Source organism: Magnusiomyces paraingens (genome assembly GCF_902498895.1).
Source record: "Magnusiomyces paraingens strain CBS 517.90 genome assembly, contig: contig1, whole genome shotgun sequence".
NCBI classification, from domain to species: domain Eukaryota; kingdom Fungi; phylum Ascomycota; class Dipodascomycetes; order Dipodascales; family Dipodascaceae; genus Magnusiomyces; species Magnusiomyces paraingens.
Genome location: NW_022474067.1, coordinates 3,571,967 through 3,589,512, shown reverse-complemented (window position 1 = coordinate 3,589,512; position 17,546 = coordinate 3,571,967). Strand labels below are relative to the sequence as shown.

Below are 17,546 nucleotides of genomic sequence, written 5' to 3'. Positions count from 1 at the left end.
AAAGCAACTATTAAAACTAAATAACTTAGTAGCTGGCCTCATTCTGCTTCTTTCTGGTCTCGTAGACCTCCAAAACAGACTCAGCAGCACGGACACCACTGAGAAGCATGGCACCAAAGGTAGGACCCATACGGTTGCAGCCGTAGACTTCAGAAGTCTCCATACCAGCAACAACAACACCAGGATAAACCTCAAGTGACTTCTTAACAATAGCATCCTCAGCAGAGTTCATATCAAGTCCCTGCATACCACCGAGCTTGATAAGACCCATGCTGGCAAGTCTCTTGACAGTAAAAGCACCGAAGGGACCGTCGTGGCCAGTAGCAGAAAGAATAATGTGAGCATTAATGGTGTTGGGGTCCATGCAGCTCTGGTCGTCGTGGTGCATAGTAACCAAAGTCCAGTTGGTAACAACACCAGCAACACGGACCTCGCCAGTAACAGGATCCTTTCTTGTGATCAAATCCTCAACTGCAGTAGCGTTGAAAAGCTTAACATTGGGGAAAAGCAAAACCTTAGAAAGAAGGGTGGAGATGAAAAGAGCAGCGTGCTTAACAACAACGTAATCACCCTCGTCCTCATAAGGAATTCCAACTTCATCAAGGAACTTCTCAGCAGGCTTGCGAATGACCTGGGCAGACATGAGGGCACCAGAAACCCAGCAGCCACCACCGGGAGAAACGTTAGACTCAATAATGGCGATCTTGAGATCGGGTCTGGACTTAGCCAAAACATAGGCAGCAGAAAGACCAGCAGAACCAGCACCAATGATAACAACATCAGACTCGGCATAGGTGTCAAGGTCCTTGAAGTATCTGGAAGTCATGGCACGAGAAACCTGGGACTCACGGATAGGGTTGAACTTAAAGTTATCCCACTTTTCAGGCTTAGGAGCAGCAGCAACATCATTGGAAGACTTGGAAGCCTTGTCAAAGATGGTGATGGGGTAAGGAGCAAGGGAAGCAGTAGCAGGAGCCATCTAAAAAAAACTACAGTTAGAAGACCAACACATACTTCCTTTTCATATAACGAATAAGGAAGATGGTTGTAGAATGCATTGTTCTTTCGCTAGTGTTATCTAGATCAAGTACAACCGTATAATCTCAGCACGTTTTCAAGTAGAGTAAATAACCATTGGCTTCTTTGCGATTGATACTAATCTCACTTAAAAACGGCACCGGCCATGCATTCCCTTCTTTCAGATAGAAGAAAAAAAAACAAAAAACATTCTTACACCATCCTCGAAAAATTGAATTTTATAAAGACAAAAACATACTTTTATCTTTAATACGAGGATGGGTAGTAATGTGTTAGTACTATGAAAAGCTTCAGTACTATCATAGGGTATTATAATTCTCACCAAATAGTTAGAAGTTAATAGGTATTTTTAAGTGATTGAAGTGTAAAGGTGTTGATGAAAAAATGAGAAGAAGAGGAAAGAGAAAAATATGGGGAATTAGAGCCCTATTTATACAGATTTCAATTAAAGATTTATTGTGGCGAAACACAAGTCATCCCATCCCATCTATACTTTGAATAGTGTTAAATGACTCAAAAATAGCCAGCACTTTCTTAAACTCTCGACATCTCTGACTGGCTAGATTTGCGGGTTGAATGTACCCGCTTTGTTTTTTCCAACCAATAGAAGAAAATTTGTACACATGAATCATTTTGATGCAAACAGTGCAGTGGGCTACAGCCACTCCAAGCAAAAAGTCAGTTTGGTGGCTGATTTTTTCTTTGTAACAAAAATGCACTAGCAATTATATCCTTAATCTCTACTTTATATTAGCCAGAGAGTAGGATCCAGGACATTATTCTGTGATCCTCTTGATATTAATGATTCTGAGATAATTGGTTATTAAAGATAGGGACAATTGATATTTTTTGAGATTAAAACAGTAATGATTGCTCAAGTATATCATAGTTACCCTCCTGTTAGGGTTGAACGTATTTTGAAGTCAGGTAATTATCACTCAATGCGATGACTTGTCAAAAAGAGGTAGCAAATGCCGACGAACACAAAACCAAGTTTATTATTTAATAATTAGTGATTTATTAGTGTTGATTAATAAGAAACGATTTAATTTAGTTAAAAAAAATTGTTAAATTAAATATTACATACCATCTATTAAAATATTGTAAGACCTAATTTAAAAATAATATATAGTTAGGGTTACTGATAGGAGTTTTGATACAAGTCTGATGTAGCAAGTCTGATGTAATATTATTGCATAAGCCAAGCTAGTTACTTAGTAACTTCGCCTCTTATCAAAGACGATTCTGGAAAATTACCCAGAAATAGATAATTTTTTGATCAAATGATCAAATTTATTTCTAATAAATTTCTAAAGAATTCGAAAAAAAAAAACTTCTTTTCAATTTTTTTTACTATATAAACCTTTGAGAAAGTATGATTTTGTTCATTTCTTTCTTTAAGATTAATTTTCAAATTTCAGCCCATTAAAATGGAAATCAACGAAATAGTCAACTTTCAACCAGGCACGGCTGAGAGTGATCAACTACATCGCTCTTCAATTTCCAATGAAAACAATGAGAGTTATGATGAGAGCTCTGATAATTCAGACTCCTCTCAAAACCAAACCTATCCTTTATCAAGTTATTGTGAAACCAAAGATTTTAACGTCATGGGTTTTGAAAAAAATCCAGAGGTTCTAAACCTTTCAGTTTTCAAAACCATAAGATCAAAACGACCAAAAACTGCAAAAGACTTTAGAACAAAAAAACCTGGTTCTACGCGTGAAAAGATTTTAAGTCTTCCTGCTCCAGGAAACTTTATTCCTCTAACAAGATCTTTTGAACAAGAAGAAAGTCAAGAAGCTAAAGTGCTTTGTGAACAGCCACCTCAGGGTTTAACAGCAGATCAAGCATCAACCTATTACTTTTCTAAAATTCTTTCCAATGAATCATTCAATATCTTAGTTCATTATACTAATAACTTTGCTGCAGCTAATACCAAACCTGATGAATGGACACCGGTAACAAGGGGAGAAATGAAAATTTGGCTTGGCATACTCATCTATATGGGTAATTTCAATATCAGCAACAGACGATTATTTTGGAATTCTTCAAAAGAAATGCCATTACATGAAATGCGCGAGTATATGACATATGATCGCTTTGAAGAAATCTATAAATATTTCCACATTAGTGATTATTCAGATTTTTTCCCTTGTGACAATGATGATAGAAAAGATTTCACTCATAATGATCAGCTTGCTATTCAAAGTGGAGCTGGTTCTTCAACAACTTGGGAAAAGTTTACACTGTTTGCCAGAGTTATTAAAGAAAATTCTCAAGCAGTTTTCCTTCCAGGTAAAAATATGAATATCGATGAAATGACAATAGGATTTAAAGGTCGATCTCCTTTCTCTCATTCAGACAACAAGTCTGGATCACTCAAGAAGAGCTATCGAACCGTCTCCCTCTGTCATAAAGGATATACATATGATTTTCTTTTCCAATCTTCAGCTTCAGGGTTGCAAGGTGTTCCAGTTAGAGCCAACGATGAAACGCATTCCTTTTCTCCCACATCTCGTGGTCTTTATCAAATGATTTGTTCCTTACCTTTCCGCAAACACTTTTTTGTTATTTACATGGACCACACATTTACCAACAGCGAACTTTTTGGCACTTTACGCAAGCTCGGAATTGGAGCAATGGGAACAGTTAGATCATCAAGCAAAAACTTTCCAGAAGAAATTGATGTTGATAAACGAGAGGCAGGGAAAGTTTTAAAATGGAACCACATGATTGGCAAGATAGTAAAGCAAAAAGTTCCTGAGATTACACGAGCCCCTGGAAGTCCCACCACAGGTGAAAAGCGTTCAGCTGATCAATCCAAAACTACTGAACATGAGATCAATACTCTTGGTTGGAACGATAATAATTTGGTATATCTCATGACCACTGTCCATGAGGCCAATCAAAATGACAAGGATCCTAGAACTTATATTGTTCGCAATCGCAAGAGGCCAACCTCAAAAAACTTTGATTACGATGTTCCTGTAGGAAGAATAGCAAGTTTACCTGTTCCTATTGTCATGGATGACTACGATCAAGTAATGAAGTCTGTTGGTATTTTTGATATGTTGCGGTCAAACTATTATGTTTCTTCCAAGACAAGTCAAAAATGGTTGCCTTTATTTTTTTGGTTGTTGGATACATCTATCATTAACAGTTATGTTTTATTCATTACCCAAAACCCTACAAAGAATAAACAAAATATTCGATTTAATTACCGGTTCAATCTTTCACAAGGGTTGCTGGATCAAGGCAGAGCCGAAATGGAACAAGAAGTTAGAGTTCCACTTGGCCAAAATATGCGCGACTTAAAGCTGTACATTGGTGCCAATACTCAAAGAAACTCATTGCGGTTGACTCCAGGAGATCATAGCTTAGTGCCTATGCCATCCGGAAGACGGCCATTTTGCGCAGAGTGCCGTTATTCAAAGCACGAAAAACCTAATGTTAACATTAAGCGGACAAGTCATTGGTGCAAGATATGCGAAGTACCTCTTTGCAAAGACTGTTCGTGTTACTATCATTCACTTTCCTAATGTATTTTTATGGTTGTTTTTTTATTTATAGATTTTGTATTAATAGCTTGTTTTTTGTTTTTTGTTTTTTTTAAAAAAAGGTAGTTTAGTTTTTTTATTTGTTTGTTTTTATTTAAGGATATAGTTTTTTTTTATTTCTCAAGTTCTAGAACATGTTACGATTGTCAAAAAGTTTTTTTCATTTCCCCACCATTTTGTGATTTCCATTAAGAATAATGGAATAATATTCTGGTCTAATAAATAAAAAAAAACAATAAAAATTATTTCGAGATAAGCAAATAATAACTCGTTTGGTTCTTATCTTAGCCAGAGACTAGAAAAAACATAGTTTTACCTGTGATATCAATTAGACTTTCTAATTTAATGATTTGCTGTATTTTCCGATTTTGAAATGGAACGGTCATTGAAAAAAAAAAAAAAAAAAAAAAAAACTATTCCTATCTTGGCTCGTTTTGTTGGGTGAGAAACGTTAAATACTACTGTTCTTTCCGACATTGTAGTGATGAGCCGCTTATTTACAGGTATTTGAGAACCTTTGATAAATAAATTAATGCAATTGGAGAATTATGAAAAACTTAAAGAGGAATTTATCTTTTCTTTGTCTATTTCATTAAACTATGTTAAATCTGTATTGGCTATTCCTTTAATTTTAACAATAGAATTTTATAAAAGAGTTTGTACTAGTGTTTATGACTTGGTTTGAAGTTTCCTCTTTTCTAAAAGAACATCCTCTTGTTGAGAAACTCAAAATTCTTTTTAAATAGCAGCCAAATTCTTGTAAAAAATTTGAAATTATCACTATCTCTATATTTTTTAAAACATATTCCTCTTTATAATTTACCTCTTTTATTTAATTCTAGCTATTTTTTATCATGAAACCTGGAAAAATCCACCCCATTATAACAGAGCCTGCTCTTTGGTCGAAATATACCAAAACAGATAACAATTCACATTCAACAAATGATACTAATTTTGACAAAGATAGTTCTCCAAGTCACTCACCCTCATCTCTGTGTGAGGAAAATATGAAAGAATTTCCAATGCCTATTAAGCAGCAACATTATCAAAAAAATCAGTTGCAACAGTTTGGGTTTCTTCTTGGAGGAACGCCAACACCACTCAACACACCAACAGAAAATTTAGCCTTTGATGGAAGTCTGTATATAACAGCTAACGAACCATCTTTATCCTTGTCCTCATCATTGAAAAAAAGAAGAGCCACGGAGCCTGCAATTTTGGAACAAAAGAGGTTCAAGTCAAATTCTGTGGCTGGTGAAAATTTTATGAATCTTTCAGAGGTATCATCTACAGATCTTAATAATAGACAATTTCTTACCGAGTCTCAAAAAGAATCTATGGATCACAATGAGCTATCTCTGAGAAAAATACTTGAGAGGAAAATGGATCTTTTTTGGGATCGTTTTGAGACCTGTCACACAAGGGTATCTCGTTTGGAGGAATTGATAACATTGATGGAAGAAATGATGCAAACATTTTTGCAAAAGGAAAAAATGCGAATTGGAGATAGACAGGACCAAGAATTGGAAGTTGCTGAAGAAAATTCAGAAACAATTGATTCAATTCAGGAAAAGATTGAATTTCAAAAATTGGCAGAAAAAGCAAATTTACTTAAAAAGACATTTTCTAAGGCCTTCGACGATATAGCCATTTTGCTTGAAGGTCCCAAATGAAAATAAAAATAAAATAAAAAAATAATGTATATTTGATAGGTTAATTAAAAACAAGTTCATTTGAGTTTTTTCCGTTTATTTGTTTGTCTTCTTAAAGAGCAATAATCATTTGTTTGATCAATCTGCTCGCACAAGGAAACACAGCCTTTTTTAGATCTCATACAAGGACATAAGGAAGTACAATAGCCAATAATCCTATTGCAAACACAATATTCTGCAGACCAAGTTGGGCCCTTGATGCTTCGAGAGAGACCCGAAATGAGTAAATCAAGGTTTATAGCACTAACGTCTAAGGTTTTAACATCGATGCATTTTAGCAAGGGTATTGTGGTTGAGCGGTCTGCATTAGCACTGGTAAATGATCCTATTGTTGTAGAGTTGCTCAATCTCCTGTGTACCTTTTTTGATTCCTCAGTCACATAAGCCTGTAGCTTTGTTCTAAGTTTTATAAGCTCGTCGACAAATGTGATGAGCTTTTCTTGGTTAGAGTCATTCTCAAAGGGAGAGAACTTGCCATGATTTTTGCTGACAAGACAAAGCGCCCGTAGAGTGGAAGCAGAAAAATTTTGAAATAAAACAACGTTGCCATTTTCGTATCTTGTAACGCCGTCTGAAGGAGGCTTGGTTACCTTTTGATGGGATTCAAGGTAACTTCTAGGAAGAAGCCTGTAGTAGCGGACATAGTCATCATAGGGAGATATGTTGTGGTTGGCAGACTTTTTGGGTAAAGAAATCATGATTCTGGGGACTGATTCAATATCTTCTTCCACTTCAAAAGTTGTATTTTCTAATTTGCTGGGTTCTAATTGTTTATTTGTAATCGTTTTTTCTTTTATTGAATTGGTATTCGGATTGTAATTTTTATTATTTCCCTCATGGCTAGACGTTTTGTTTGCTTTTTCTTCACCATCAATTGCGCTTTCTTCATGGTCATGTTCATCGTCACTATGAACACTTCTATTTGTTTTTTGTAGATAACTGCTTCTTCTAAAATCGGATTGAAGTACGCGTGCTATATCAGCATCTGATGCAAAATCGCTCAAGTCATCATTAGAGAGCGAACTTAGTTCACTTTCAGAATCAGAGTCAAAAACACTGTTGTTGGTGTTTTGTGTGGTACCTTGATTGCTTTTGGTTGTGTCAGCACTGCCTCCATTGCCTTGTGACGACTTGCGGCGATGCTGAGAAGCTAAAACTATGCTTTGTGAAGGCTGAGTTCTTTCCTGTTGTGGTTGGTTGGTATTGTTTTTCACATTTAAAGTGTCTGCTCTGATGCTTGCATCTGCTTGATTACTTAAATGTTCCTCTGACTTGATTACAATTTCTTCTTCAGAATCCGAAAAAATAACCTGATCAGGGTTTTGGGCGCCAACTGAGTCCTTTTTTTGAACTAGTGCAAACTCATTTGATTTCCCATTATTCTGTTTACTTTTTGAGTGATTTGGCTGAGATATTGATTCAACCATAGTTTTGTCAAAGATTTTATTTGAAACATTTAAATTTTGTTGAGCCTTTTGGTTAAGGGCCGGTTCTTTATTTGACTGGCTGTTTTCAAATTTAAGAGGAGAAGAAGAAGCGACGGGTTTGGAAGTCTCTGATATTTCAGGAACGTGATCAAGGCGTGTGTCGCGAACTGAGTGTTGAACAGATTCTAGCATGGATCTCGAGGTTCTTTTAGGCTTCATTGAGGCTGCTGTTTTAGTACGCGAAGCTGATGACGGCGGTACTATAGAAGCAGTTCTTTGCGACCCCCGCTGGAGTCCAACTGGAGTTTGTTGTGAAGTGCTGGTTGTCTCTGTGTCACTATTATAACCAGATTGTGAGGGTCTTATTTCGCCAGTATTTGTTTGGGATGACGGTATAAACCGGGCTACTTCATTGTTTAAAGCATATAGTTCGTTCTTAGAAACACTAGTTGCTTCACGCATGTTTTCAAGCTGTACAAGTAGCTTGGAAACTTTCTTTTCTGTGTTAAAATTAATTGTGAGCATGTGCAAAATATCTTTGGACACGGCAGGATTCCCTGTACCACTAAGAGCTGTCATCTGTTCCGATAAAAAGCCTACCGTTTCTTCAGCCTGAGACTTAATTGTTTCTAAAAGAACTACCATTATCTGATCAAACCGATCCAGTCTCTGGCTCAGCTTGCGAGTAGAAAGTTGTAAATTATCAATAGATGTTGGGAGCGGTGAAGAAGAAGATACTCTGACTGACTGTGAGCCTTGATTATTTTGAGACTCCCCGCCATTATTAGCACTATAAAATGAAGTCCACATAATATTTTCTAAAGCAAAAGAATATGACCTTATATAAAGGTCAAAGCAATGATAAAAATGTATTTTACTGACTGTTAACAAAATTTGAGATATGGAGAATAACAGATTTTAATGGGGTTAATGTGGATTCTTTTTTTTTTTTTGACGAATTCACTGGTGGTGTTCCCCCTAACCCTGTTTACCCCCCCTACTTCCCCCAGAAATCCTCAAAGCATGAGAATAATTACATAATATCGTACTTCCAATTTAAACAAGCAAATTCCCCAAAGCCTTTGAAGGCTATGTGAATTCACACAAAATTCTTATTCTAATTCAAAACCCTATCTAGCATTCCCTATCCTTCTAATATCTTAACTATAGCTTGGCCGAGTACAAAGTCTTTGACGGCCGCGAAACCCGCACGGCCGTATTATCAGTTTCCGGGCGGCTGGCCTCGTTGATACTCTGCACAATAACAGAAGCTTCTGGTGTGACAAACCGCGAACTAATGCCATCTACAATCTCCGCAAAGACATTAGCTTGTTTGCTCTTGGACTTTTTCTTTTTCGAAACAGCTACAGCATTGGGCTGCATTATTGCTGAGGGTGTAGTCACAATGGCGTCAGGCTGAGTACCGTCAAAAAGTGAAGACGCGAGACGCAGGATTGGCACAGTCAAAGTTGGAGAGTCACGACGCAGACGAATAAGACGACGGGTATAAGCAACGCTTTCAGAAAAGTCGTAGAGGTTGCCCTGTGGCACAATGTCGCCACGATGAAGAGCGTGGACCATGTGGGGGTCATCATCAAAGTCAATGTAAGTGAGGGCACCATGGCTTAAAGTTGGGCGTTCATTATCATAACGGGAAGGAAGCCATGAAGGATGAAGGGCATACATTGTAGGCTTGCCTTCAGCCTTTCGCTGAAGAACAATTCCCTCAGCAACGTACTGCAGTAAAGCATTTTTGAGCATTTCCTTGTTGACGGCTTCGTAGTAAGTGATGGTTCCTTGGTGATAAAGCGTTTTCCCAAGAATCTGGGCACCGCTCAAAAATACACGCTCTTCAACCCAAAGAAGAGGAATATCACCACGACTTCTAGGTTCGACAGTACTGGTGTTATTTGCGTTATACTCAGAAGTTTGCTCCAATGTTGGAGTAAGAGCAAATAGGGCAGCAAGAGTTAGCCAAAAGCCATCCACAAAGGGCCAGACAAAAAAGCAGTAAAAGTCAAAATTTTCACGGCCATGGGATAATTCCTTGGGAGAAATGCGGACAATTGTTTCCCTGTGGGCAGGGTTGCTTGGGTCAGCTTGTTTGTCAAGAACAATAACCTCTTGTTCAGCTAAGGACTGAAGTGTATGGCTCAAGTTTGTTTGAATACCCTCGGGTCCAAAAACAAACTCACCTGAAAGCAAGCGAGAAAGAAAAGTAACACGTCCCAGGAGGTCAGAGTAAGTGATGAAATCCTCAGAGTTGGGGGTATTAAGGACCTTTGAATAGATGGCTACAGCCACAATGGCCTCTGTGACAAAAAGGTGGATAAGTTGGTTACGGTAGTAGGAGAGTTTGAAGGGGTCCTTTGCGTAATAGGTTGTTTGTAGCAAGTCTTTATTTTCAACGCCAACCAAATCAGGGCCCAAGACCTTGAGACCGTTGTCTACCAGAGACTCAATTGAGGGCTGGCTAAACTCGCCAATTTGGCCGCCATGAACCTTGATGAGAGCCATGAGCCAGCGAACACGACGAACAAGGTTATTTTTGCTAATACCACGGCCGCGGTTGGTCAAAAGCATTGTGCCAATAAGAGAGGTTGGCATGACGACAGAAGCGTCGTTAATGTCACTAAGAACGCGGTATCCAAGGGAGCGCAAGAGTTTGACGCGTAGTTCTGGGGTAAAAGTCTTAGGGTCTTGGGAAATGACAGAAAGAAGATGGGGGTTAAGTGCAATGTTTGTATCTTCAGTTTTGGCCAAGAGAAGTTCAGTAGACATTGCTGAGCGTGCAAGATCTCTTGATACCTGAGTGGTAATAAAGTCTCTGAGGGACCAAGGTTTGTGGAAACGAACGTCGACGCGACCCATTTGGAGAGCAAAAATTTTACGAGCAGAAAGAAACTGAGAAAAATTTTCGCGTTGTTTTTCCTTACCAAGGAGTTCTGTAGCATAAGATTCAGCTTCTGCCACCTTGTCATATTGGGTAGAGACTGGTGCGATCCAAGCGTCTTCCACGCGGCCAGATAGAATGCTTTCGACAATAAACTTGATAATTCCGTATTTAGGAGGAAGAAGCTTGCCTGTTCTAGAGCGAGTACCTTCAATGAAGCATTCTAAATTGTAGCCGTTGGAAAGAAGCATTTCGACAAAGGCTTGCATAGTAGCATTGTAAAGTTTATCGTTTCCAAAAGAACGACGAATGAAAAGAGCACCACATTGGCGGATAAGTGGACCAACAACAGCAAAGTTGAGGTTATCACCAGCAACTACAGATGGTAGAGAAATTCCGATGCGAAAGCAAATAAACTGGATAGACATGTAGTCAATATGTGACTTGTGGCAGGGGAGAAAGATGAGGGACTGGTTTTTCTTTTGGAGTTCTGCGGCTTTTGCACGAAGAGAATTGACTTGGTCCATATTAACATGGACTCCTTGGTGGTAAGTTCTAGAGAATATTTGGGCGACAATATAGTACATAAAACGGAGAACAGACTTGTGATCAAAAGTGGAGGACATTTCATCCACCATACGGTTAGCCATATCGTTAAGCCATTGTTGAAGTTGAGGGTACCTTTGAGCACGGGCATTGATGAGTTTTTCAAGTGCACGACGTTGTCTTTCTGCAGATTTGCTTTGAGACTTGTCTGAGATATTTTCTTGGGGGAGTTGTTGGTCTGTTGGTAGTGGGAGTTCTAAATCGAGTTGTGCATTAGCCAGTTGGTTAATTTTCTCTTGAAGAGCAGGGTTTGCAAGAGTTTGTTGTTTAAAAAACTCAGTTACACCTTGGGTATAAAGCTGCTGGCCAATGTAATTGTCGTATGAGCGCCATGAAGATCCTGTGATATGTTTGAGCAGAGTGCGCAGAGACTCGATAGGGGCTTCGCGGAAACGTGTAAAGTCTTCGACCAAGTTACTTGTTTGAGCAGCCTGCTCTGGATTTTCCGCTAGAGGGAAATCCTGAAGGATATTTCTATCTTTACTCATTAGAGGTGGGTATATGATAGAGGAAGAGGTATAGATTTTGAGGAGGAAGAGGGAGGGGGTGAATGGTTTGTGTTTTAACGATGAATAGGAATGGATTTGTATAAAAATAAAATGATGTGGGGGAATGTTTTGTTGGGGGTGAGGTTGTGAACCATGTGTGGAGTGTAAATGGTGGAGAAGTTGTGTTACAGGGATGTTACATTACAACTTAAGGAAGAACCTCGGAGACATTCTGGAAAGTTGTAACACAATTGTGTGTGCAAGATTGATTTTTTTCAATATGGTGGGGGAGGAGGAAAGGGGATGGGAGACGAAGACAGAAGTTAAGAGTAAAGAGGTGGGGGGTGGGAGGGAGAAAAATGTACAGGCATAGAATTTTGCATGGTGACATTTGAGATTTGTGACTTGGTACCAGTTTATTTATTATTTAATGGAATAAAACGAGACCCAAAATATATGGTGGGGCGATGGGCTAGACACAAAGCTAGATTCAGGACTAGGCTCGGGAATAGATACTATTCAGGGTAAGGTAGTTTTCACTGATTTTTGGGCATACTATGAAAAAAAAAAAAAAATTTGTTTAAGAAAAGAAGATAGCATGTTTAAGCATAGAACACGGAACTTGAGTCGCCGAGGGCTATCTAGAAAAAAAAAAAATTAAAATAAAATAAAATAAAATATAGACTAATGATGATGATATAAAAAAAATGAGGTTTTTTATTTAGTTTAGTTTTTTATTCAACAAAAGTTGCATTAACGTGATATATATGTCAGGTACTGATATTCAGGTTTGTTTTTATCATGAACAAGATTAAAAAAAAGAAATATATAAATATGTTAGAAAGTGAAAAAAAAAATAAATAAAAAGTATATATAAACCTAGCTAAAACTTTTATGTTTTTGTGAGTGTGTAAGTTCTAGATTTTTGAGAATAAAGGGTTTTGTGCTGCGGTCGAGAAATCTAGATCACTTGACTCAAATATTTATTTATTTATTTATTTATTTATTTATTTATTTATTTATTTATTTATTAGTTTGAAGACATCATGAGATTAAAAGAAAACGAGTGAAATATATAATCTATTTAGGATTTTTAAGAGTGAATATTAGATTGAGCTATATTATATAAAGTGAATATGATTTAGAATGAATCTAAATGAATTTGAAAGAAAAAAAAAAGACAAACATCCAAACATCCAAATAAAGTAAAATCTTGGCTCTTCTTTGCTTTAATTGCTTTTTTTTTTTTTTTTTTTTTTTTTAAATACTCTATAAAAATGAATAATGATAGCTATTAATAATACCTTTTTTAGATAAATACAAGTGATTGGATAAAAAAAAGTGTAGTTAGTATAAACATATACCATAATGTCAAAATGAAGGCGAAGTACGTTCCAAAAAAAATAAATAAATAAAGTGACTTCTTGGCTTTTACAGTTTAATTTTTTTTTTTTTTTTGCTATTAGTTTGTTTTAAGAAACATGAATAAGTATTAAAAATATATTTATATATATATATATATATATCAACCTGTGTTATTTCCATGGCGGTATTTATTGAATTAAGAAAAAAAAATCATTTAAGCAAAAAATTATAACTTTATAAGAATTTACTAATAAATAAAAATAATAAACATAGAGTGAAATCTTGGCTTTACAGTTTTTTTTTTTTTATTTTTAAAAAATATATCTATATATATATATATATTATCATTACTACTAATTTTACCTTGTTTGAATAAATTGAACAATAAATTTACAAAAAATAAAATAAAATAGAATTTAATGAATTTGAAACTACAGCTACTTTAAAGTATCTGTAGCTTTTGCTATTCCAAAGTAGCGTGCCTCAACAAAAAAAAAAAGTATATCGCTATATAACTTGATTAACATTAACTTTGTTTTGTCATAGAGATCAATAACCTATCCAACTTTTATAATTAAACTATTTTTTTCTTAATATTCTTTTATCTTTAATTTTTATCATTAATAAGTGATGATAGTAGTACTTGTCTTTTTGTTGTTGTTGTTGTTGTTGGCTTGTCATTTGATTCTACTATTAGTTTACCTCAAGTTATTCACTCAGTTGATATTGTTGTATTTATTGTAATCAAGGTAATCCTCTGTTTTATGATATATATATACAACATAGATATATTGCTTCACATGGTCTGAATCTACCAAGATTTGAAGCTTTTTTGTTTTTTTGTTTTTTAAATGCAAGTTAAGGTTTTAAAAAAAATAGATGATAGAAATTATTAGTGATATTTCTCAGAGGTATTTATTTAGGCAACAACTAGCGACTTCATAGTGATCAAATAATGGATAAAAATGAAATGAAATAAAATAAAATAAAAAAATAAAACTGAAATGTCTAAATAAAGTGAAATTTCTAAATAAAGTAAAATCTTGGCTTTACTTTTTTTTTTTTTAAAAAAAAAAAAAAATGAGTTTACTAATGAAGAAACATAAGTAAATTTATTGGATAAAAAAAAAAAAGATAGTGTATCAATTTAGTACCACAATAGATGAAAAGGGAAATTTCCTAAATTAAGTAAATTCTTGGCTTTTGAAGCTTGTTTTTTTTTTGTTTTTTTTGTTTTTTTTTTTTGTTTTTTTGTTTATAAAGGTGTAGGTACTACTAACTAATTAGTTTGAGAAAGAAAAGAAAAAAAAAAAAAAAACGGGGAGGGGGAATAGTTTGGTCAAATAATGAATGAAAAAAAAAAAAAAATCTAAATATAGAGTAAAATCTTGGCTTTTATTGCTCATTTTTTTTATTTTTTATTTTTTATTTTTTATTTTTTATTTTTTATTTTTTATTTTTTATTTTTTATTTGTTGATAAAAGATACATTGAGATACCTTAAAGCCTTGTAGGGATGATGCGAGATAATGTAGTTAAAAGAACTTTGTGTATGATTTTGTGTGATGTTATCAAAGAAAGTGCCTCTTAACTGCAGAGAAGAGGAAAGGCCATGGGTGGTAAGGCATGGAAATCATTTATTTATTTATTTATTTATTTATTTATTTATTTATTTATTTATTTTTATTTTTTGTAAATAATTGGAGATGGGATATCAAATTTTTGTGAAATTAATTAATAATAACAAGTACAAGTATGTAAGATATAATCTTTAGAAACTTAAAAAAAAAAAAAAAATAATTTGAAATTTGAAATTCTTTTATATTTTATTTGATTGATGAAATTTTTAAAAAAAAAAAATTAAAATGATTCAATTATAATAATATGGGATAGTACTTTTTCACAATGTTAAGTTTATTTTTTTTTTTTTTTTTAATTCTGTTTGATTTTAAAGTACATTCTTGGCTTTTTATTTATTTATTTATTTATCCTTTGCAAAGCCAACGGAATTTTTACAAAAATTTTTTATTTTATTTTATTTTATTTTATTTTATGGGTCCAATATGGGAATGGACGGCGGCTGTTGTGGAAAAGATCAATAAATAAATAAATTAATTGATACTTTGATACTTTGATACTTTGATACTTTGATTTAAGTACCCATTGTGGCACGTGATTTACTAACAATTTGAGTGTCGTTGTTGTTATTGTTATTATTATTGTTATATTATTGTGGGTGTATTTAAGTTAAGTAACAGCCAGTTATCTATTGGTCTTAAAGGGAATAAAGGGAAAAAAAAAAAAAAAAAAAAAAAGACCCACCAATAAAGATTTTTTTTTTTTTTTTTTTTGGAATAAAACAGCGGAAGTCCCGGATTCATACGGTTCCTGATTTTTTTTTTTTTATTCTAAGCCGGAAAAGAGAAGAGAAATTAAGATAGAAAGATAGAAAGAAAGAAAGAAAGAAAGAAAGAAAGGAAAAAGCACCGCGAGGTTTTTATTCCCTAAAAAGTTCAAGTTCCTCCCCCCCCCAAAACCAGTACAAATTTAAAGGTATTAATACTAAAGTACATAGTTGTACATATCAATATCAATATCAACAGCGACTTACAAAAATAAGTAAAGAGAGAGGAGAGACTTTAATTTTTTTTTTTTTTATTAAACAAGATATAAAAAAAAAGCTACATTCCGAGAAAGTAAAGAGTTGTTGTATATAAATGAAGAAGTAATTAGGTAAAAAAAAAAAAAAAAAGGGAAAAAATCTTCAATCCTATTTGAAATTGGTTTGGACTTGTTCTTATTATTGTAGATAAATATAAAATCGAATTTTTTTAAAAAAAAATATAATAAAATAAAAATATATAAATAAATAAATAAAAAGGGCTTGTTAAACCTGGGACTCCCGATATGGTCAGAGTTAATGTTAATGTCAATTCGGTTATCTTTAATTTGTTTGTTTGCCAAAAAAAAAAAAAAAAAAGTCATAGGACCAGTTAACAGCAAGCAATGACAGCCACAATAGTAGTGAAAAAAAAAAAAAAAAAAAAAAAAAAAAGAATTAATCAATTGCCAGGGACTTTTTTTTTTTTTTTTTTTTTTTAAGAACTTTGCCTTTTTATTTTATTTTTTATTTGTTTTATTTGGATATTAAAATTTATATAAAAATATTTATTGATTTTTTGTTTGCCTGTGCTTGTACTTTTTAGAATGACTGGCTGTTTATATATCCAAAGATTATTATTATATTAATTATTATTATTATTATTATATATATTAATAATTAATTAATAGTGGCTTACTTATCGGAATTCATCACGTAATCCCTTCTAACCGCGGTACGTAATATAAATCAAAAAAAAAAAAAAAAAAAAAAAAAAAAAAACGGTTGTGTGTTCCAAATAAATTATTAATAATAATAATAATTATTATAATTATAATTATTATTATTGTAATTATTGTAATTATTGTAATAGGGGGTGTGGAAGTGGGTATATACAATATAAAAAATATCCAGGGTTAGGGAATTATATATATATATATATTTATTTATTTATATATGCACATGTTTTTTTTTTGTGTATATATAATATATAATATATAATAATAATAATAATAATTATTATTATTATATAAAATATTAATCCATTAATCCATAGAAGGGCGCTAATGCTTGCTTAAGAAAAAAAGCTTTCCTTAATAGTTTTTTTTTTTTTTTTGTCAGGCAGTTTTAATTTTTATGTGTGCTGCGTGTTTGTATGGTGACAGCACTGGTTTTTTCTTTTTAAAAATTTATGAAAGATTTCAAAAAAAAAAAAAAATTAAGGATTTCCTCCTAAAAGACTTACAACAACAACAACAACAACAAACAACAAACAACAAACAACTTCACTGCCACAAATTTTTTTTTTTTTTTTTTCTCTTCCCTTTTCTTTCTCTTTTTTTTTTTTTTTTTTTTTTTTTTTTTTTTTTTTTTTTTTTTTTTTTTTTTCTTACCACCACCACCACATTCACTTAAAAAATTATATATCATAAAAAAACAACAAAAAAGCCAAGTCTAAACTAACTTTTTTTTTTTTATTTTTTATTTTTTATTTTTTATTTTTAATATTTTTATTTTAATATTCTTTGTTTCTTTTTTTCTCTTCTAATTCATTCGTTTAAATATATATATATATATATATATATTATCAAATTTCCTATTTTACTTTTTTTTATTTTTATTTTTGAAATTCTTGAAATTCTTGAAATTCTTCTTCTTTTTTTTTCATTCATTCATTCATTCATTCATTCATTCATTCATTCAATTATATATTCTTCTCTATCTCATTTATATCTACTCTCTCTTTAAACTTTTGAATATCGTCATAATTTATTTCGGGGTCTTATAATATATATATATATATATTTCACACAGCCACTTTCCTTAATATTTATATTTATATATATAATAACCGCCAC

General features: G+C 33.4%; 5 protein-coding genes across 5 annotated transcripts; 2 read left to right on the top strand and 3 right to left on the bottom strand.

Moving 5' to 3' along the window:
* Nucleotides 1-25: 25 nt before the first annotated feature.
* Nucleotides 26-979, bottom strand: SAPINGB_P001062 (uncharacterized protein; the record flags this gene model as incomplete). Its single annotated transcript, XM_031995785.1, has 1 exon — nucleotides 26-979. One exon carries the CDS (start codon nucleotides 977-979, stop codon nucleotides 26-28), a length of 954 nt encoding a protein of 317 aa, XP_031851676.1.
* A 1,489-nt stretch (nucleotides 980-2,468) lies between these two features.
* Nucleotides 2,469-4,580, top strand: SAPINGB_P001061 (uncharacterized protein; the record flags this gene model as incomplete). The annotated part of the gene is made up of 1 exon (XM_031995784.1): nucleotides 2,469-4,580. One exon carries the CDS (start codon nucleotides 2,469-2,471, stop codon nucleotides 4,578-4,580), a length of 2,112 nt encoding a protein of 703 aa, XP_031851675.1.
* An 872-nt stretch (nucleotides 4,581-5,452) lies between these two features.
* On the top strand, nucleotides 5,453-6,271 carry SAPINGB_P001060 (uncharacterized protein; the record flags this gene model as incomplete). The annotated part of the gene is made up of 1 exon (XM_031995783.1): nucleotides 5,453-6,271. The coding sequence occupies one exon, from the start codon at nucleotides 5,453-5,455 to the stop codon at nucleotides 6,269-6,271; it is 819 nt and encodes a 272-aa protein (XP_031851674.1).
* A 56-nt stretch (nucleotides 6,272-6,327) lies between these two features.
* Nucleotides 6,328-8,547, bottom strand: SAPINGB_P001059 (uncharacterized protein; the record flags this gene model as incomplete). The annotated part of the gene is made up of 1 exon (XM_031995782.1): nucleotides 6,328-8,547. One exon carries the CDS (start codon nucleotides 8,545-8,547, stop codon nucleotides 6,328-6,330), a length of 2,220 nt encoding a protein of 739 aa, XP_031851673.1.
* A 354-nt stretch (nucleotides 8,548-8,901) lies between these two features.
* Nucleotides 8,902-11,724, bottom strand: SAPINGB_P001058 (uncharacterized protein; the record flags this gene model as incomplete). The annotated part of the gene is made up of 1 exon (XM_031995781.1): nucleotides 8,902-11,724. The coding sequence occupies one exon, from the start codon at nucleotides 11,722-11,724 to the stop codon at nucleotides 8,902-8,904; it is 2,823 nt and encodes a 940-aa protein (XP_031851672.1).
* Between the last annotated feature and the right edge of the window lie 5,822 nt (nucleotides 11,725-17,546).